We start from the raw sequence: 22,856 nt of genomic DNA, 5'->3' as shown, positions 1-22,856 counted from the left end.
ACATTTATTCTAGTTATTCTATGGATTTATCAAATACGGTTATTGTTTTGTCGAAACAAATACTTTGTATCCGAATTTTGCCAAATATACTGTGAGAAATGAAATGTAGTAACATTGTAACAGTTACATTGTAACACAAATGCAAATATATTTGCTATCGACGTACTTCCTGTTTTCACGAGAGCGTCGTACAGCAAACATGGCGGCCTCCAGTGGAAGAACCGTGGGATCTTTTCTCTGGAAATGCGGAAATTGCTGGTTCAATTTTAACACAGTCTCGTCAAATTTAACTCGCCAGGTAAAGCCAAGAGTTTAATTCGGCATGTTTTCACGGTAATGTCAATGGGGCTGCACGGGTTGCACTGCAGAGAAGGGCTGAGTTGTCCTTGAAATAGCTAAGCGCTAGTAGCAATGCACTGCCTTGTCAACTAGCTCACATGTAAACTGTCATTGAAGTAAGACAGCCAGCTAGCTAAGTAGCTAGTTGACTTTCTAGATATTGTTCTTCTTGTCTCAACATGCATGCCATAATGGACATAACTAGCTACATGAACATAGTGGACATACAAGTCGCAATATTTTGGTTTAATAGGACCTTAGTTAGCTAAGCCTCACAGACCTTGTTTACATAGCTAGCTAACGTTATACTACGTTAGTCCAATGTTAGTCCCATTTACTAGTGGATACCTTGCTGTCAAATGCACATCAGTTGGTCTGTTTGTCAATGGCAAATCTCACCGTTTCAGACTAATGTAATGCACCTAAAAGATCAGAGCCACTTACAGAGATGATCTATTAGCCCAGATAACTGACATTCATCTATCCCTGTGAAAACCAAGGCCCTGGGTTATAAAAGCACCAGTCCTATACTACAGAATGTATCCTAACATAAAACTCCTCTTTCCTCCACCCCAGGTGCTGTCCAGACAGCTATGTGTGAGCGCTGTGCTCCACAGGAAGAACCTGGCTGCAGCGGGCCCAGAGAAGTTCTCGGAGGAGTTCATCAAGAAGCAGGTGGAGGAGTTCAACATCGGGAAGAGACATCTAGCCAACATGATGGGAGAGGACCCTGAGACATTCACTCAGGGGGACATTGATGTAAGGAAGACTGCACTGATGTTTAACGAGGGGTGTACAACTCCTGTCTTTCGCTAGAGGGATGCAGTGTAAACCCTAGAGGGATGTAGTGTAGTTAAGTTTTTTGTCCTTACCCTACAATCAGAGATGGATTCATACCTCAAGTCTATGGTGTCCACCCTCAACTCAATTGAGATATGCATTTGGCTAGGCTATGTTTAGAAAGGTGGCACCTTATTTGGAGTAGATAAATTATGCTTTCTTTCTCAGAGGAGATGTCACATGTATTTAAGGCGGTTTTCCAGACATATTAGTTTAATTCCTGGTCAGCCTCTGGTCTGTCTGCGCATGCCATCAGCAGCATCTGGTGGAGCCGATCACACAGACACACTCTAACAGTCACCAGCAGGGGCCAGCACTGTGTAATGTGGTGTGTCCACTGTATTAGCAACGCCTGACACACACACACACACACACACACAATCCCATGTTTTATTCATTACGAAGGAAAAATGCATTAGCTTCGTTTGCCCCACTGATTTAGTTTGATTTCCCATGATTCTTCACTTCCCGGCGGTCTCTAACCATCGTTCTATCTAATGAACAGAACTGTTAGCACTTACCAGTGGGCTGTGTAAAGCAGTTTGTGGTCATACGCATGTCCTTAAAACACCTAGGTGATGGGGTAAGGAAGTTTAATTGAAAAGAACAGAAAGGCCCGCACGCTGAATTTGCCCCCAGTTACCACCTTTAGTGACAACGTTTCGATCCAACACGGATCTTCATCAGGTCAAGCAGATCTCGTTATCCCATCCCCTAATATATCCACATTTTACCCCACATAGTCATTACACATACGACACATAGTGGGTGTGGATGCTATACAAAATATGGCCATACAAAAAACAACACTTTATGCATATTCAATAATCAGAGAGGTACATGTTGGCGTCAATAATTAAATGAATATATACAATCAGGCCGGGTTGGAACCTAGACAGCAGTAAGGGAATATTACGTTCAAAACTGTAAAACACCCACCTACATTACCATTATGTGTGGGACGCACGGTGGTTGTGCAAATAATTACAGAGTGACCTCCTTCAAAACAACTTGTGTACCTCTACTATTTTGGTATCCATAAGATGTGCACATATAGTCATTATGAAAATATACAATAAGACCTGGATCTGATCAGACAGACAGACAGACTCAGCAGGGGCCAGCACTGTGTAATGTGCTGTGTCCACTGTATTAGCAACGCCTGATACACACACATCCCATGTTATATTCATTACCAAGGAAGAATGCATTAGCTTCGTTTGCCCCACTCATTTAGTTTGATTTCCCATGATTCTTCACTTCCTGGCAGTCTCTAACCTTCATCCTATCTAATGAATAGAGCTGTTAGCAGTGGGCTGTGTAACAGGAAGTGACATGGAGCGTCCCATCGTCAGATGAGTGGAGGAGAGGGAGAGATGTGGAAAATGGGGGAGACTGGAGAGAGAAATGAGGGAGATTGGAGAGGGAATGGGAGACCACTGGAGGGGGAATTAGGGGAAAAGGAGGGGTAATGGGGAGACTGGAGAGGGAAATGGGGGAGACTGGAGAGGGAAATGGGGGAGACTGGAGAGGGAATTAGGGGAAAAGGAGGGGTAATGGGGAGACTGGAGAGGGAAATGGGGGAGACTGGAGAGGGAAATGGGGGAGACTGGAGAGGGAATTAGGGGAAAAGGAGGGGTAATGGGGAGGCTGGAGAGGGAAATGGGGGGACTGGAGAGAAATGGGGGAGACTGGAGAGGGAAATGGGGGAGACTGGAGAGGTTAAGTATGGGGGACTGAGAGAAATGGGGGAGACTGGAGAGGGAAATGGGGAGACTGGAGAGGGAATTAGGGGAAAAGGAGGGGTAATGGGGAGACTGAGAAAATGGGGGAGACTGGAGAAAATAACTAAGGTGCTGGAGAGGAAATGGGAGACTGAAATTAAAAGGTAATGGGAGGCTGGAGAGGGAAATGGGGGAGACTGGAGAGGGAAATGGGGGAGACTGGAGAGGGAAATGGGGGACCACTGGAGGGGGAATTAGGGGAGACTTGCGCCTGTGTGTTGTTGTTGACTCTGGTTCAGTTGATGTGACATTCCTATTAGTGCAAACAATGCAAGTGTTAGCAGTTGAGATAATAAAAGGGAAACTTAGTTTCTAAATTAGGCACTGTGCAGAAACTATTGTGTAGCAGTACTCTCCCTCTCTAAAGTTGTTTATTGACATCAATGAAGTTTAGACAGAGTGGAGGAATCTAGAGTGCTGTGAACAACACAGTGAAATCTGTGGCAGGGAGAAGGTCTCTCCCTTTCCCCTCTCTCTGTCTCTCCCTAGGGGACTCTGCCATACTGCAGCCTAGGGTATGAAATGAACAGGTGCTGCCTTCATCTGGCACAGTGTTCCACTCTCCTCCTCCCCTGTCTTCTTCTTTTTACCTCCCCCTCACCTGCCTCTCTCTCTTCTACCTCTCACTCCCCTTCCCTCTCTCTCTCTTTGATTCGTCTTGACAGCCCAAAAGGCTGCAGCATGCTCTCTCCTTCTAGCACCTGTTCCCTCTCTTAATTGAGCAGACAGAGTGAAGGAGGAAAATACGTTAAAGATGAGGGAGAGGAGGGATGAACAGACTGGCTGGAGAAGAGTGGCAGGGTGGACACTACCTGTCTGCCCCTCCCACACACACACACAAATGCACACCTTCAGAGACACGCGCACGTACACACACACACACCTTCAAACCCCCCCGCCCCTCCACACATACACACACCTTGTCAAGAGTAGTGCCATCTGTAGCAGCACTAATGACCTGGCTCCACTCTGCTGCCTTCACAAGGAGACTGGCTGTGAGTGTGTGAACTTAGGGTGAACTGGTGACTCTAGTCTGTCCTCTGGTTCCTGTCACCTGGCTGTTTGTTTGTTCTCTCTCCCCTCTAACTTTCACTGCTGTTCTCTAGGAACTTCCCTCTAGCCTTTATCTGAACTCTTACAAGACTTGAGTGTCTCCTCTCTAACCTGTTAGCTAGCCTGGCTGCTACTATTATTTCTCCCTGTTCAGAGCTGGCTGTTTAAACTAAAGCTTCTCCCTGTTTAGAGCTGGCTGTTTAAACTAAATGTTTCTCCCTGTTTAGAGCTGGCTGTTTAAACTAAAGCTTCTCCCTGTTTAGAGCTGGCTGTTTAAACTAAACGTTTCTCCCTGTGTAGAGCTGGCTGTTTAAACTAAAGCTTCTCCCTGTTTAGAGCTGGCTGTTTAAACTAAACGTTTCTCCCTGTTTAGAGCTGGCTGTTTAAACTAAATGTTTCTCCCTGTGTAGAGCTGGCTGTTTAAACTAAAGCTTCTCCCTGTTTAGAGCTGGCTGTTTAAACTAAAGCTTCTCCCTGTTTAGAGCTGGCTGTTTAAACTAAACGTTTCTCCCTGTTTAGAGCTGGCTGTTTAAACTAAATGTTTCTCCCTGTTTAGAGCTGGCTGTTTAAACTAAAGCTTCTCCCTGTTTAGAGCTGGCTGTTTAAACTAAAGCTTCTCCCTGTTTAGAGCTGGCTGTTTAAACTAAAGCTTCTCCCTGTTTAGAGCTGGCTGTTTAAACTAAACGTTTCTCCCTGTGTAGAGCTGGCTGTTTAAACTAAAGCTTCTCCCTGTTTAGAGCTGGCTGTTTAAACTAAACGTTTCTCCCTGTTTAGAGCTGGCTGTTTAAACTAAATGTTTCTCCCTGTGTAGAGCTGGCTGTTTAAACTAAACGTTTCTCCCTGTTTAGAGCTGGCTGTTTAAACTAAACGTTTCTCCCTGTGTAGAGCTGGCTGTTTAAACTAAACGTTTCTCTACCTGTTTAGTAGCCTGGCTGCTTACTAATATTTCTCCCTGTTCAGAGCTGGCTGTTTAAACTAAATGCTTCTCCCTGTTTAGAGCTGGCTGTTTAAACTAAATGTTTCTCCCTGTGTAGAGCTGGCTGTTTAAACTAAATGTTTCTCCCTGTGTAGAGCTGGCTGTTTAAACTAAATGTTTCTCCCTGTGTAGAGCTGGCTGTTTAAACTAAAGCTTCTCCCTCCATCTTTAGGATATGTTAATGATATTTGACTTCTCTCTTGTTTCTGTTCCAGAGAAGCATTGCATACCTGTTCCCCTCCGGCCTGTTTGACAATAAAGCCAAACCACTGATGAAGGTAAGACTAGACTTCCTCCCTGTCTCCTTTTTCTGTCTCATGTAGAAGTGTATTAACTCAGAAACTTCAAATTCATTAGTGATTCAAAATCTTCATATTCTCTTCCAGCATCCGGATGAGGTGTTTCCAAAACAGAGAGGTGGGTCCTTTTTAAATAGATTTACAACCGAGACGGATTGTTCTACTCCTATGATCATTTTCACTCGGTGTGAGAGCTGCACTTTCACAACATCACCAGCAGGGGGACCTCTGAGTTTTTGCTCAATCTCTAACAGTGATTGAGCTAGACAAAGTAAAGCGGTTTACACCAATGGCCTAACTCTCTCTCTCTTTCCCTCTCTCTCTCTCCCTCTGTCTCTCTCTCTCACACGCACTCACTCACTCACTCACTCACTCACTCACTCACTCACTCACTCACTCACTCACTCACTCACTCACTCACTCACTCACTCACTCACTCACTCACTCACACACACACATCCTCTAGCTGTCCAATGGGGCGCAGATGGACGGCCATTCCACTTTCTGTTCTACACAGGAAAGCAGTCCTACTACTCTCTAATGCACGTGAGTACTGGGTGGCTGTGTGTGAGAGAGACCGGGAGGAGAAAGACTGAGGGTGGATGTTTTTCTGGAGGTAGAAAGCCCCGGTCTTAGCCTCCAGGGCCCTATTTATGGGAGAGAGAGGCTTCTGATCCCCAGGGAAAGGTGCTCCTGTCACATCCCATTTCACACACACAGCCAGAGCTACAGCAGGAGGGCTGGGTGAGGAGGGAGGGAGGGAGGGAGGGAGGGAGGAGGGTGGGGAGGTATGGAGAGAGATGTGGATGGTGAGAGTAGGAGCAGTGTGAGAGGAAGGGGGGTGTTTGGGAGAGGTGGGTTGTGGAAGGTAGGGAGGGGTGCAGACAGGCAGGGGGTGTGACTGTGTCTGTGACGGGCCCCTCTGTCCCCGTCCTAAATCGTGTTTCAGGCCTGGCTCGGTGACCATGGCTGATAGTCAGGCTTTGTGCCTGGATGAGAGCTGCTCTGCCCTGGGGATTTCACCAGAGAGGTAGAGGGTCCCTGAAGACCGGTGCTGTAGATTAGCTAGCTACCCACCCCTACCCACTCAGCTTACCCTCCATCCCTCCATCTTCTGTATTTTCCCTTCACACCCGCTCGTTCTCCCTCTTTACCTTCCTCTTGTTTATATGGTTGATTTGACCATGGACAGAGGTGTGTTTCTCCGCTAGATAAGAAGTGTTAACCTGGCAATATTTTGTCCTCTTGTCAACCCCCCCTTCCCATGCCCTGCAGCAAGCCCTGGCTCCCTGCTGCTAGTTTAAATAGGGATGTCAGACCAGTGTCTGAGAGGGAGGAGGGCTCTCTGTCTCTCTGAGGGAAAACTACTCTCTCTCTTTCTCTCAATTTAAGGGCTTTATTGGCATGGGAAACATATGCTAACTACATAATAAACAAAAGTGAAACAACCAATAACAAAGTACAGTAAACATTACACTCTCTATTGCTCTCTCTCTCTCTTCCCTTCTCTGTGACGGGGAACTCTCCCCCCTCCCCCTCTCAGCCCAGACCCCTGTAGTGCAACCCGACCATGTACAACAAACATCCCAGTGTGCCTTGCAGGGGAGAAGTGAGTCTGAGATTAAAAAGGGGACGGGTCACTACTCTCTCTGTTCCCCCTCTTTCTATGCGTCTCTCTCACTACACAGCATATTGTTTGATACCTCTGGAAGAATCACAATCCCAACATTTGAGTGTTAATTAACTCTGCAAACACACATCCACTTACATGTGCACAGTACTGTATTTACAGCCACAACACCTCCCCCTGCCCCCATAATACATCACACACAGCTCTGCCAAGTCATTGGGGTGTGCAGCTGGCTGTGTGTATGAGGAAGAGGCTTCCAGGTTGAGTGCTCTGTGGTTCTGTTGGGTTTAGCCCCCTCACTGCTCCACTGCCCTCTTCATCTTATCTACCCCGTACCCTACCCACTGCTGAGGGGAACCAGGGGTACCTGACTACCCACTACCCACTGCTGAGGGGAACCAGGGTTACCTGACAATCCCCTACCCTACCCACTACTGAGGGGAACCAGGGGTTCCTGACTACCCCCTACCCTACCCACTGCTGAGGGGAACCAGGGGTACCTGACAATCCCCTACACTGCTGAGGGGAACCAGGGGTACCTGACTACCCCCTACCCAATACTGAGGGGAACCAGGGGTACATGACTACCCCCTAACCTACCCGCTGCTGAGGGGACCCAGGGGCACCTGACTACCCCCTAACCTACCCGCTGCTGAGGGGAACCAGGGGTTCCTGACTACCCCCTACCCACTGCTGAGGGGAACCAGGGGTACCTGACTACCCCCTACCCTACCCACTGCTGAGGGGAACCAGGGGCACCTGACTACCCCCTACCCTACCCACTGCTGAGGGGAACCAGGGGCACCTGACTACCCCCTAACCTACCCACTGTTGAGGGGAACCGGGGTACCTGACTACCCCCTACCCTAGCCACTGCTGAGGGGAACCAGGGGCACCTGACTACCCCCTAACCTACCCACTGTTGAGGGGAACCGGGGTACCTGACTACCCCCTAACCTACCCAGTGCTGAGAGAAACCAGGGGTACCTGACCACTCCCTACCCTACCCACTGCTGAGGGGAACCGGGGTACCTGACTACCCCCTACCCTGCCCACTGCTGAGGGGTCCAGGGGAACCAGGGGTACCTGACTACCCCCTACCCACTGCTGAGGGGAACCAGAGGTACCAGCCTACCCCCTACCCTACCCACTGCTGAGGGGAACCAGGGGTACCTAACTACCCCTACCCTACCCACTGCTGAGGGGAACCAGGGGTACCTGACTACCCCTACCCACTGCTGAGGGGAACCAGGGGTACCTGACTACCCCTACCCACTGCTGAGGGGAACCAGGGGCACCTGACTACCCCCTACCCTACCCACTGCTGAGGGGAACCAGGGGCACCTGACTACCCCCTACCCTACCCACTGCTGAGGGGAACCAGGGGTACCTGACTCCCCCTACCCTACCCACTGCTGAGGGGAACCAGGGGTACCTGACTACCCCCCTACCCACTGCTGAGGGGAACCAGGGGTACCTGACTACCCCCCTACCCACTGCTGAGGGGAACCAGGGGTACCTGACTACCCCCTACCCACTGCTGAGGGGAACCAGGGGTACCTGACTACCCCCTAACCTACCCACTGCTGAGGGGAACCAGGGGTACCTGACTACCCCCTACCCACCCACTGCTGAGGGGAACCAGGGGTACCTGACTACCCGCTAACCTACCCACTGCTGAAGGGAACCTGAGGTACCTGACTACCCACTACTGAGGGAAACCAGGGGTCCCTACCTATCCCCTAACCTACCCGCTGCTGAGGGGAACCAGGGGCACCTGACTACCCCCTAACCTACCCACTGTTGAGGGGAACCAGTGTACCTGACTACCCCCAACCCTACCCACTGCCTAGGGGAACCAGGGGCACCTGACTACCCCCTACCCTAGCCACTGCTGAGGGGAACCAGGGGCACCTGACTACCCCCTACCCACTGCTGAGGGGAACCAGGGGTACCTAACTACCCCTACCCTACCCACTGCTGAGGGGAACCAAGGGTACCTGACCAACCCCTACCCACTACTGAGGAGAACCAGGAGTACCTGACTACCCCCTACCCGCTGCTGAGGAGAACCAGGGGCACCTGACTACCCCCTACCCTACCCACTGCTGAGGGGAACCAGGGGCACCTGACTACCCCCAACCCTACCCACTGCTGAGGGGAACCAGGGGTACCTGACTACCCCCTACCTACCCACTGCTGAGGGGAACCAGGGGCACCTGACTACCCCCTAACCTACCCACTGTTGAGGGGAACCAGTAGCACCTGACTACCCCCAACCCTACCCACTGCCTAGGGGAACCAGGGGCACCTGACTACCCCTACTACCCACTGCTGAGGGGAACCAGGGGTACCTGACTACCCCCAACCCTACCCACTGCTGAGGGGAACCAGGGGCACCTGACTACCCCTAACCTACCCACTGTTGAGGGGAACCAGTGTACCTGACTACCCCCAACCCTACCCACTGCTGAGGGGAACCAGGGGCACCTGACTACCCCCTAACCTACCCACTGTTGAGGGGAACCAGTGTACCTGACTACCCCCAACCCTACCCACTGCTGAGGGGAACCAGGGGTACCTGACTACCCCACCTACCCACTGCTGAGGGGAACCAGGGGCACCTGACTACCCCCTACCCTACCCACTGCTGAGGGGAACCAGGGGTACCTGACTACCCCCTACCCACTGCTGAGGGGAACCAGGGGTACCTGACTACCCCTACCCACTGCTGAGGGGAACCAGGGGCACCTGACTACCCCCTACCCTTCCCACTGCTGAGGGGAACCAGGGGTACCTGACTCCCCCCTACCCTACCCACTGCTGAGGGGAACCAGGGGTACCTGACTACCCCCTACCCACTGCTGAGGGGAACCAGGGGTACCTGACTACCCCCTAACCTACCCACTGCTGAGGGGAACCAGGGGTACCTGACTACCCCCTACCCACTGCTGAGGGGAACCAGGGGTACCTGACTCCCCCCTACCCTACCCACTGCTGAGGGGAACCAGGGGTACCTGACTACCCCCTACCCACTGCTGAGGGGAACCAGGGGTACCTGACTACCCCCTAACCTACCCACTGCTGAGGGGAACCAGGGGTACCTGACTACCCCCTACCCACTGCTGAGGGGAACCAGGGGTACCTGACTACCCCCTAACCTACCCACTGCTGAGGGGAACCAGGGGTACCTGACTCCCCCCTACCCTACCCACTGCTGAGGGGAACCAGGGGTACCTGACTACCCCCTACCCACTGCTGAGGGGAACCAGGGGTACCTGACTACCCCCTAACCTACCCACTGCTGAGGGGAACCAGGGGTACCTGACTACCCCCTACCCACTGCTGAGGGGAACCAGGGGTACCTGACTACCCGCTAACCTACCCACTGCTGAAGGGAACCTGAGGTACCTGACTACCCACTACTGAGGGAAACCAGGGGTCCCTACCTATCCCCTAACCTACCCGCTGCTGAGGGGAACCAGGGGCACCTGACTACCCCCTAACCTACCCACTGTTGAGGGGAACCAGTGTACCTGACTACCCCCAACCCTACCCACTGCCTAGGTGAACCAGGGGCACCTGACTACTCCCTACCCTAGCCACTGCTGAGGGGAACCAGGGGCACCTGACTACCCCCTACCCACTGCTGAGGGGAACCAGGGGTACCTAACTACCCCTACCCTACCCACTGCTGAGGGGAACCAAGGGTACCTGACCAACCCCTACCCACTACTGAGGAGAACCAGGAGTACCTGACTACCCCCTACCCGCTGCTGAGGAGAACCAGGGGCACCTGACTACCCCCTAACCTACCCACTGTTGAGGGGAACCGGGGTACCTGACTACCCCCAACCCTACCCACTGCTGAGGGGAACCAGGGGCACCTGACTACCCCCTACCCTACCCACTGCTGAGGGGAACCAGGGGCACCTGACTACCCCCTAACCTACCCACTGTTGAGGGGAACCAGGGGCACCTGACTACCCCCTAACCTACCCACTGTTGAGGGGAACCAGTGTACCTGACTACCCCCTAACCTACCCACTGCTGAGGGGAACCAGGGGCACCTGACTACCCCCTAACCTACCCACTGTTGAGGGGAACCAGGGGCACCTGACTACCCCCTAACCTACCCACTGTTGAGGGGAACCAGTATACCTGACTACCCCCTAACCTACCCACTGTTGAGGGGAACCAGGGGCACCTGACTACCCCCTAACCTACCCACTGTTGAGGGGAACCAGTATACCTGACTACCCCTAACCTACCCACTGCCTAGGGGAACCAGGGGCACCTGACTACCCCCTACCCACTGCTGAGGGGAACCAGGGGTACCTGACTACCCCCAACCCTACCCACTGCTGAGGGGAACCAGGGGCACCTGACTACCCCCTAACCTACCCACTGCTGAGGGGAACCAGGGGCACCTGACTACCCCCTAACCTACCCACTGTTGAGGGGAACCAGTGTACCTGACTACCCCTAACCTACCCACTGCCTAGGGGAACCAGGGGCACCTGACTACCCCCTACCCTACCCACTGCTGAGGGGAACCAGGGGTACCTGACTACCCCCTAACCTACCCACTGCCTAGGGGAACCAGGGGCACCTGACTACCCCCTACCCTAGCCACTGCTGAGGGGAACCAGGGGCACCTGACTACCCCCTACCCACTGCTGAGGGGAACCAGGGGCACCTGACTACCCCCTACCCTACCCACTGCTGAGGGGAACCAGGGGTACCTGACTTCCCCCTACCCTCCCACTGCTGAGGGGATCCAGGGGTTTGTGACTACCCCCTACCCTACCCACTGCTGAGGGGAACCAGGGGTACCTGACTACCCCCTAACCTACCCACTGCCTAGGGGAACCAGGGGCACCTGACTACCCCCTACCCTAGCCACTGCTGAGGGGAACCAGGGGCACCTGACTACCCCCTACCCACTGCTGAGGGGAACCAGGGGCACCTGACTACCCCCTACCCTACCCACTGTTGAGGGGAACCGGGGTACCTGACTTCCCCCTACCCTTCCCACTGCTGAGGGGAACCAGGGGTACCTGACTCCCCCCTACCCTACCCACTGCTGAGGGGAACCAGGGGTACCTGACTACCCCCTACCCACTGCTGAGGGGAACCAGGGGTACCTGACTACCCCCTAACCTACCCACTGCTGAGGGGAACCAGGGGTACCTGACTACCCCCTACCCACTGCTGAGGGGAACCAGGGGTACCTGACTACCCGCTAACCTACCCACTGCTGAAGGGAACCTGAGGTACCTGACTACCCACTACTGAGGGAAACCAGGGGTCCCTACCTATCCCCTAACCTACCCGCTGCTGAGGGGAACCAGGGGCACCTGACTACCCCTAACCTACCCACTGTTGAGGGGAACCAGTGTACCTGACTACCCCCAACCCTACCCACTGCCTAGGGGAACCAGGGGCACCTGACTACCCCCTACCCTAGCCACTGCTGAGGGGAACCAGGGGCACCTGACTACCCCCTACCCACTGCTGAGGGGAACCAGGGGTACCTAACTACCCCTACCCTACCCACTGCTGAGGGGAACCAAGGGTACCTGACCAACCCCTACCCACTACTGAGGAGAACCAGGAGTACCTGACTACCCCCTACCCGCTGCTGAGGAGAACCAGGGGCACCTGACTACCCCCTAACCTACCCACTGTTGAGGGGAACCGGGGTACCTGACTACCCCCAACCCTACCCACTGCTGAGGGGAACCAGGGGTACCTGACCAACCCCTACCCACTACTGAGGAGAACCAGGAGTACCTGACTACCCCCTAACCTACCCGCTGCTGAGGGGAACCAGGGGCACCTGACTACCCCCTAACCTACCCACTGCTGAGGGGAACCAGGGGCACCTGACTACCCCCAACCCTACCCACTGTTGAGGGGAACCGGGGTACCTGACTACCCCCAACCCTACCCACTGCTGAGGGGAACCAGGGGCACCTGACTACCCCCTAACCTACCCACTGCTGAGGGGAACCAGGGGCACCTGACTACCCCCTAACCTACCCACTGTTGAGGGGAACCAGGGGCACCTGACTACCCCCTAACCTACCCACTGTTGAGGGGAACCAGTATACCTGACTACCCCCTAACCTACCCACTGCTGAGGGGAACCAGGGGCACCTGACTACCCCCTAACCTACCCACTGTTGAGGGGAACCAGGGGCACCTGACTACCCCCTAACCTACCCACTGTTGAGGGGAACCAGTATACCTGACTACCCCCTAACCTACCCACTGTTGAGGGGAACCAGGGGCACCTGACTACCCCCTAACCTACCCACTGTTGAGGGGAACCAGTATACCTGACTACCCCCTAACCTACCCACTGCCTAGGGGAACCAGGGGCACCTGACTACCCCCTACCCACTGCTGAGGGGAACCAGGGGTACCTGACTACCCCCAACCCTACCCACTGCTGAGGGGAACCAGGGGCACCTGACTACCCCCTAACCTACCCACTGCTGAGGGGAACCAGGGGCACCTGACTACCCCCTAACCTACCCACTGTTGAGGGGAACCAGTGTACCTGACTACCCCTAACCTACCCACTGCCTAGGGGAACCAGGGGCACCTGACTACCCCCTACCCTACCCACTGCTGAGGGGAACCAGGGGTACCTGACTACCCCCTAACCTACCCACTGCCTAGGGGAACCAGGGGCACCTGACTACCCCCTACCCTAGCCACTGCTGAGGGGAACCAGGGGCACCTGACTACCCCCTACCCACTGCTGAGGGGAACCAGGGGCACCTGACTACCCCCTACCCTACCCACTGTTGAGGGGAACCGGGGTACCTGACTTCCCCCTACCCTTCCCACTGCTGAGGGGATCCTGGGGTTTGTGACTCCCCCCTACCCTACCCACTGCTGAGGGGAACCAGGGGTACCTGACTACCCCTACCCACTGCTGAGGGGAACCAGGGGTACCTGACTACCCCCTAACCTACCCACTGCTGAGGGGAACCAGGGGTACCTGACTACCCCTACCCACTGCTGAGGGGAACCAGGGGTACCTGACTACCCCCTACCCTACCCGCTGCTGAGGAGAACCAGGGGCACCTGACTACCCCCTAACCTACCCACTGTTGAGGGGAACCAGTGTACCTGACTACCCCCTAACCTACCCACTGCCTAGGGGAACCAGGGGCACCTGACTACCCCCTACCCTAGCCACTGCTGAGGGGAACCAGGGGCACCTGACTACCCCCTACCCTAGCCACTGCTGAGGGGAACCAGGGGTACCTGACTACCCCCAACCCTACCCACTGCTGAGGGGAACCGGGGTACCTGACTTCCACCTATCCACTGCTGAGGGGAACCAGGGGTACCTGACTACCCCCTACCCTGCCCACTGCTGAGGGGGTCCAGGGGAACCAGGGGTACCTGACCACTCCCTACCCTACCCACTGCTGAGGGGAACCAGGGGCACCTGACTACCCCTACCCTGCTCACTGCTGAGGGGGTCCAGGGGAACCAGGGGCACCAGACTACCCACTGCTGAGGGGAACCAGGGGCACTTGACTACCCCCTACCCTACCCACTGCTGAGGGGATCCAGGGGTTCCTGACTACCCCTTACCCACTGCTGAGGGGAACCAGGGGTTTGTGACTACCCCTACCCTACCCACTTCTGAGGGGAACCAGGGGTACCTGACTACCCCCTATCCTACACACTGCTGAGGGGAACCAGGGGTTCCTGACTACCCCCTATCCTACACACTGCTGAGGGGAACCAGGGGCACCTGACTTTCCCCCCTTCAAATCTAAACCCCGTTACGACATAAGTATGATGTTTGAGCCGGGACGCTGGAGCCTCTGAAGCCAGAGGATTTCATTCACCACCACCTCCCTTTTTATAAAGATTATCAACCCCCTCACACCACCACCTCCCCTCCCTTTTTATAAAGATGATCAACCCCCTCACACCACCACCTCCCTTTTTATAAAGATTATCAACCCCCTCACACCACCACCTCCCTTTTTATAAAGATTATCAACCCCCTCACACCACCACCTCCCTTTTTATAAAGATTATCAACCCCCTCACACCACCACCTCCCTTTTTATAAAGATGATCAACCCCCTCACACCACCACCTCCCTTTTTATAAAGATTATCAACCCCTCACACCACCACCTCCCTTTTTTATAAAGATTATCAACCCCCTCACACCACCACCTCCCTTTTTATAAAGATTATCAACCCCCTCACACCACCACCTCCCTTTTTATAAAGATTATCAACCCCCTCACACCACCACCTCCCTTTTTATAAAGATTATCAACCCCCTCACACCACCACCTCCCTTTTTATAAAGATTATCAACCCCCTCACACCACCACCTCCCTTTTTATAAAGATTATCAACCCCCTCACACCACCACCTCCCTTTTTATAAAGATTATCAACCCCCTCACACCACCACCTCCCTTTTTATAAAGATTATCAACCCCCTCACACCACCACCTCCCTTTTTATAAAGATTATCAACCCCCTCACACCACCACCTCCCTTTATTAAGATTATTTTATTACTTATTTTTTGTGACACAAATTGGTTTTTGCTTGATGTTTGCTTTCCGCCCCCCCTCTCTCTCTCTCTCTCTCTCTCTCTCTCTCTCTCTCTCTCTCTCTGTCTGAGTGTCGGCGGATTAGACTCCACTCTATCATGAAGGAATTAAACAAACATCTGCTGAATAATGGACAGGGAAATGAGTTCTCACCCGGTCGCGTGGGGGAGGGGAGGGTGAAGCTGCTTTGGGACATGACCAGAATGCCAGGCTGACGGCCAGGGTCGGGTCTGGGCCCGCTACCACCAGCCTTAACGTACTGTACCACGATTGATGGGCTAACGCCAAGCTCATGGGCTCCATGCCAATTTAGACAAGCGTTCCCGCGGACAGCGGGTAGCAAGCCTTCTCGCTCCGCATGGCGGTTTCTTGGGGAGAAAGGGGGAGTAAGCTTTAGCCCAAGTGCTCCCCAATTCAATTTTCCCACCCAATTAAATCCAGCCAAGGATGGGGACAGATATGGGATCTGCTTTCATAATGGAGAATCCTCTCTCTTTCTCTATCTCGTGTGTGTGTGTGTGTGTGTGTGTGTGTGTGTGTGTGTGTGTGTGTGTGTGTGTGTGTGTGTGTGTGTGTGTGTGTGTGTGTGTGTGTGTGTGTGTGTGTGTGTGTGTGTGTGTGCGTGCGTGTGTGTCAGAATATAAAATGTACTCAATACTGGTCTTTTCTTGATACAACACAAATACACATTGTTAATATTGAGTGAAAGGTTCATAGACCATAGGGTGTTCCATGTTGTTTAATCTGGTTGTCTGTGTCCTCCTGTCCCATTCAGGACACCTTCACTAAAGCCCTGGCAGTAGAGAAGCACCAGGACCGTCTGAGAGGAAAGGGCCTCTTCACCCAGGACACCAAGCAGATGTGAGGATAGTTGTTTTCACAGAGCAGTGAAATAATGTTGATACGCGTGTGTGTGTATCTAACTGTGGCTGTGTTCAGTTCTCTGGTGGGTAGTCGGTGGTTGCTGAAAGAAGAGCTGGGGGAGTTGTTGGTGGAGACCATCTCAGACCACGATGTAAGAAGGAACTCTGTTACTACCATCACATCCAGATAGCTGGTTCTCCTTCTCATTTCAACAGTTGTGATAGTATTTACTGAGGAAAAAGACCTTAGATGTCACTAGCTGGGTTTCCATCCAATTGGCACCAGATTTTCATGTGAATATTCAAAAATCTGCATAAATAAAATATATGCATTTTCCCACCAGAGAATAATCTATTCCATCAAATTGAATTGTTGCGGATAGAAGTGTGTGATTAGGTAGTCCCCATAAAAATAAAGTTTGAGGTTAAATTCCCATGTACCGAATAACAAAAACCAAAAAAACAAGTTAAATGAATTTCTCGCATTTTCAACAATACTGATGGTTTTGTCACAAATGTTGCATTATATAGCGAATGTGCACCCAGGTACTGGCACGTGCGCTCTAGCCGACAGCTAGCAGATACATTGTGGGTGCAGCCTACATGATGAGATTATTATAGACTAAAGAGCGAGATTTGTTTCATTTGTCAAAAGGCACCCAAGCATCAATCATCATGTCACCAGAATAAGAGCCTCAATATTTATTGAAAGGAGCATCAAACTCATCACCTTGCTCTTTCACCACCTTCTAAAGTTCGATCATCATTTATTTCATCTGTAGCCTAATCAACTGGATGATGTCATCACATGACTCCAAGTTTACTTCCATATGATGGTTATTATTTCAATATTTGCAACATTTGGAAAGCTTACCGACAACTTTGCTGTTTCCATTATGCCTTCCGATATTTGAATCTGACATGTACTTTACTCACATAGAAGGTTGGCTGGAAACCTGGTTGTTGGCATGCTAGATACTGTATTACTGGTATAATGCAGTTCACCTAGTCACCACAAGAGGTTGCTGTTTAGACACTGAACAGAGCCCTACAACGCCAATAGAAAGTAGGCGTGTGCTTATGTTCCTACGCTCCGGGGTGACGTTTCCCCTACAGATCCAGGATCAGCTTTCCCTCCCCCAATCCTAACCTTTGCCATTAGTCGGGGAAATGCTAAACTGACCCAAGATCAGTGTCTAGGGGCAACTCCTATTCTTCCATGTTGTGTGTGTCTCTGGTCAGTATGCACGGTTCATCCAGCTGATGGAGAGGTTGCTGTCTCTGCCCTACTGCTCTGTGGAGGAGGACTTTGTCCAGCGTTACCGCAGACAGCTAGAGATCCAATCCTCCAAGCAGCAGGTCCAGCCCCTACAGTACGACCAGCACGGAGTGGCTTACAGCACTGGAGATGGTAAACAGAAATCAATCAATTAATACCATTGGGCTTTAATCAATCAATGGATCAATAACATAGCATTTATTTGCATTTGTCTTAAAGCAGTTGACAGCAACCCGGGTCTAATCTTTCCCTTTCAAAGAATGACCTGCAGTCATTGGTTGGCCAGTGCTTCATGGTAGAAGAGAGAGATCTAGGATAATAAGTTGTGTGTGTGTGTGTGTGTGTTTCCCAGGCAGGAGGAAGACCGCTACAGGTACTGTCCTACTGAGAGACAGCGGCTCAGGCTCCATCAGCATCAACGGGACAAACTATGTCCACTACTTCCCTGTCCTGCAAGACCGGTCCGTGTTCCTTCCCAGTAGACATCCACCGTAATGTTTTCAAATAGCATGTGCTTTCAGACCAGTACTGATGAAGTACGAGACAGATCAGAGAGACATGGCTCGTTAGTGCTTCCTCTCCCACCAATGAAATCACAAGCCCCTGCTTCTTTCCACACTCCTCTCCCCATCCTTCCTTAACGTGCACGCCGTGCCATGTGCACTCTCAAACAAAACACTGTTGAAAAGTAGCTTTATGTTGCACTTCACTGCGTTATAGCCTCTTTTATTTATCTGGGATATAGCAGAGTTAATTACACAACTGAGTGGGTTAGGTGGGTTAGGTGGGTGGGTGGGTGGGTGGGTGGTATCTCCTGGGCTGAGGACAGACTGAGACAGGACTAATAGGACCTGAAGGGTGACGGTGGTTTGACTGTGTCAGCAATACGCCTTTCATTTAGTCTGCTGGGATGTGGGCCAGAACACACACTCCATACACATTGACACACACACCCCTCATCTGTCTTTTTCATGCCGAGTCAGAAGAGTAACTGCTGTAGTGTCTAAATATGACCGTGTGGCTCTAACAGAGGTTGACAGGACTCTATACACACACCGCTGCTCTTTACAATCCTCTGGACAACCACTGCTGTTGATAACTAGTATCTCAGTGTCCAGTGCCCACTCCATTGACTGACTTACTTACCCTTCTCTCTCTCTCTCTCTCTCTCTCTCTCTCTCCTTCTCTTCATCCCTTTTCTCTCCATCCCTCTCATCCCCTCCCTTCTCTTCATCCCTTTTCTCTCCATCCCTCTCATCCCCTCCCTTCTCTCCATCCCCTCCTCCCTTCTCTCAATCCCCTCCTCCCTTCTCTCCATCCCTCTCCTCCCTTCTCTCCATCCCTCTCCTCCCTTCTCTCCATCCCTCTCCTCCCTTCTCTCCATCCCTCTCCTCCCTTCTCTCCATCCCTCTCCTCTCCCCCTGACAGGGAGCAGTTGATGTTTCCCCTCCACTTTATGGGGGTGCTGGGGAGGTTTGACATGCAGTGCAGTGTGAGTGGCGGGGGCCATTCCAGCCAGGCGGGGGCGCTACGCCTCGCCACCTCCCGCGCCATGCTCAGCTTCCTGTCTGAGGGACAGGTGGAGACCATGAGACAAGGTTGGTAGTGGTTCTACAAACACACACACAACTAACGAGACACACAAACACATCATTCAGAAAGCTTCATTATCTTTTTTTGTATTTATTTATTTTTTATGTAACCTTTATTTAACTAGGCAAGTCAGTTAAGAACAAATTCTTATTGACAATGATGGCCTACCAAAAGGCAAAAGGCCTCCTGCAGGGACGGGAGCTGGGATTAAAAATGAAAAAAAATTGAGGACAAAACACACATCACAACACTACATAAAGAGACCTAAGACATCAACATAGCATGGCAGCAACACATGACAACACAACATGACAGCAACACATTTTTACATTTTAGTCATTTAGCAGACGCTCTTATCCAGAGTGACTGCATACATTTCATACATATTCATACAATTTTTTTCCCCCCGTACTGGTCCCCGTGGGAATCGAACCCACAACTCTGGTGTTGCAAACACCATGCTCTACCAACTGAGCCACACGGGAACAACACAACATGACAACAGCATGGTAGCAATACAACATGACAACAACATGGTAGCAATACAACATGACAACAACATGGTAGAAACACAACATGACAACAACATGGTAGCAATACAACATGACAACAACATGGTAGCAATACAACATGACAACAGCATGGTAGCAATACAACATGACAACAGCATGGTAGCAATACAACATGACAACAGCATGGTAGCAATACAACATGACAACAGCATGGTAGCAATACAACATGACAACAACATGGTAGCAATACAACATGACAACAACATGGTAGCAACACAACATGACAACAACATGGTAGCAACACAACATGACAACAGCATGGTAGCAACACAACATGACAACAACATGGTAGCAATACAACATGACAACAGCATGGTAGATATACAACATGACAACAACATGGTAGCAATACAACATGGCAATACAACATGACAGCAGCACAGCATGGTAGAAATACAACATGACAGCAGCACAGCATGGCAGCAGCACAAAACATGGTACAAACATTATTGGGCACAGACAACAGCACAAAGGGCAAGAAGGTAGAGACAACAATACATCACGCAAAACAGCCACAACTGTCATTAAGATTGTCCATGATTGAGTCTTTGAATGAAGAGATTGAGATAAAACTGTCCAGTTTGAGTGTTTGTTGCAGCTCGTTCCAGTCGCTAGCTGCAGCGAACTGAAAAGAGGAGCGACCCAGGGATGTGTGTGCTTTGGGGACCTTTAACAGAATGTGACTGGCAGAACGGGTGTTGTATGTGGAGGATGAGGGCTGCAGTAGATATCTCAGATAGGGGGGAGTGAGGCCTAAGAGGGTTTTATAAATAAGCATCAACCAGTGAGTCTTGCGACGGGTCTACAGAGATGACCAGTTTACAGAGGAGTATAGAGTGCAGTGATGTGTCCTATAAGGAGCATTGGTGGCAAATCTGATGGCCGAATGGTAAATCAAATCAGATCAAATTTATTGGTCACATACACATGGTTAGATGTAGTAGATGGTATAGGGTACAGTATATACATATGAGATGAGTATTGTAGGGTATGAAAACATATAAATCAGCATTGTTTAAGGTGGCTAGTGATACATTACATCAGGATGGCAAGATTTACATTTACATTTTAGTCATTTAGCAGACGCTCTTATCCAGAGCGACTTACAGTAGTGAATGCATACATTTCATACATTTTTTTTTTTTCTGTGCTGGCCCCACTGGGGAATCGAACCCACAACCCTGGTGTTGCAAACACCATGCTCTACCAACTGAGCTACAGGGAAGATGCAGTAGATGGTATAGAGTACAGTATATACATATACATATGAGATGAATAATGTAGGGTATGAAAACATTATAAAGTGGCATTGTTTAAAGTGGCTAGTGATACATTACATCAGGATGGCAAGATGCAGTAGATGGTATAGAGTACAGTATATACATATGAGATGAATAATGTAGGTTATGAAAACATTATATAAAGTGGCATTGTTTAAAGTGGCTAGTGATACATTACATCAGGATGGCAAGATGCAGTAGATGGTATAGAGTACAGTATATACATATGAGATGAGTAATGTAGGTTATGAAAACATTTTATAAAGTGGCATTGTTTAAAGTGGCTAGTGATACATTTAATTACATCAAGATGGCAAGATGCAGTAGATGGTATAGCGTACAGTATATACATATGAGATGAGTAATGTAGGTTTTGTAAACATGATCTAATATAAATAATATAAAATGGCAAGTGATAAATTGATTACATCAATTTGCCCATTATTAAAGTGGCTTGAGTTGAGTCAGTATGTTGGCAGCAGCCACTCAATGTTAGTGATGGCTGTTTAACAGTCTGATGGCCTTGAGATAGAAGCTGTTTTTCAGTCTCTCGGTCCCAGCTTTGATGCACCTGTACTGACCTCGCCTTCTGGATGATAGCGGGGTGAACAGGCAGTGGCTCGGGTGGTTGCTGTCCTTGATGAAGAACATCTAGCTGCTCGAGAGCACCCTTACCTTACAATCTATAAATTACGTCTCCGTAATCTAGCATGGGTAGGATGGTCATCTGAATCAGGGTTAGTCTGGCAGCTGGGGTCAAAGAGGAGCGATTTACGATAGAGGAAACCAAGTCTAGATTAACTTTAGCCTGCACATTTGATATGTGTTGAGTGAAGGACCGTTTTAATGTACATCAAATGAACAACATTGGCCGCTGTTCCTCTGTTGCTTTGTCGTTGATGTATTGTACTATTTTTGGTTTGACCTTTGACCTGCATCTCTGCCTCCCTCTCAGCTGGGCTGCTGACCCCTGACCCCAGAATTAAGGAGAGGAAGAAGCCGGGCCAGGAGGGAGCGAGGAGGAAGTTCACCTGGAAGAAACGCTGAGGTTGAGGACAGAATAGAACTGGACACAGGGACATCTTCATCATTATCTTCCTCTGAGATCAGAACTGTTATTAGTAAGTGGACAAATTGTTCATCCAACCCCTGTTGTAGCTTTTTATATGTCCCCTAAAGGTGTTTTAGATCTGGAAATAGCCACCAAGTACATGACTCAAATACATGTACAAATTCAAAGGGGTTCTGTCCATGTGAGGGCAGAATACCCAACTCCATATAGGCTGTAATGTTTTTTTTCTGCCACCAGAGGGCCATCTGTGTCAACACACCTGTCCATTGTCTTTGTCTGTATATTGAAAATAAAATGTTGTTTTTCATATACCTTGCTATAATATGCTGTTTTTATTCCATATAAAAAATGAATGGCCAGTAACGTTACAGCTGCACCTTAACCAGGTGCTGTCCACTGTCATGGGGTGCTGAAAGTCCACATTAGGGATTCTGCCTTAGTCGCTGTCCATGGTGCTGAAACCTGTGGTAGCAGATTCTGTATTTATATTTCGTGCCTTCAGAACTTTCACTCCTGCGTTAAATTGGAAGTCACCACAGTTCCATCATGTGCTGTCTCAAATTACACCACAGGATGGCGATAAATGCGCATAAAATTCCCTGGTTAAGCCAGGGGAGTGTTCAAGATGCATGGGCGCTCTGTGCATGCGGTTGTAGAATATGTACAG

At 50.7% G+C, this 22,856-nt stretch overlaps 1 protein-coding gene across 1 annotated transcript; it reads left to right on the top strand.

Annotated features, from left to right (window-relative positions):
- The first annotated feature begins 157 nt into the window (after positions 1 to 157).
- Positions 158 to 22,500, top strand: mrps9 (mitochondrial ribosomal protein S9). The gene is made up of 11 exons (XM_014150602.1): positions 158 to 298; positions 916 to 1,098; positions 5,208 to 5,270; positions 5,379 to 5,409; positions 5,758 to 5,837; positions 16,306 to 16,391; positions 16,470 to 16,545; positions 17,636 to 17,804; positions 18,025 to 18,133; positions 19,101 to 19,270; positions 22,073 to 22,500. Exons 1-11 carry the CDS (start codon positions 200 to 202, stop codon positions 22,162 to 22,164), a joined length of 1,158 nt encoding a protein of 385 aa, XP_014006077.1. The 5' UTR covers positions 158 to 199; the 3' UTR covers positions 22,165 to 22,500.
- Positions 22,501 to 22,856: the final 356 nt, after the last annotated feature.

The sequence above is a fragment of the Salmo salar genome, chromosome ssa16 (assembly GCF_905237065.1).
Source record: "Salmo salar chromosome ssa16, Ssal_v3.1, whole genome shotgun sequence".
Taxonomy (NCBI): domain Eukaryota; kingdom Metazoa; phylum Chordata; class Actinopteri; order Salmoniformes; family Salmonidae; genus Salmo; species Salmo salar.
Note: the sequence above shows the minus strand (reverse complement) of the source record. Positions and strands in the feature narration are given on the sequence as shown.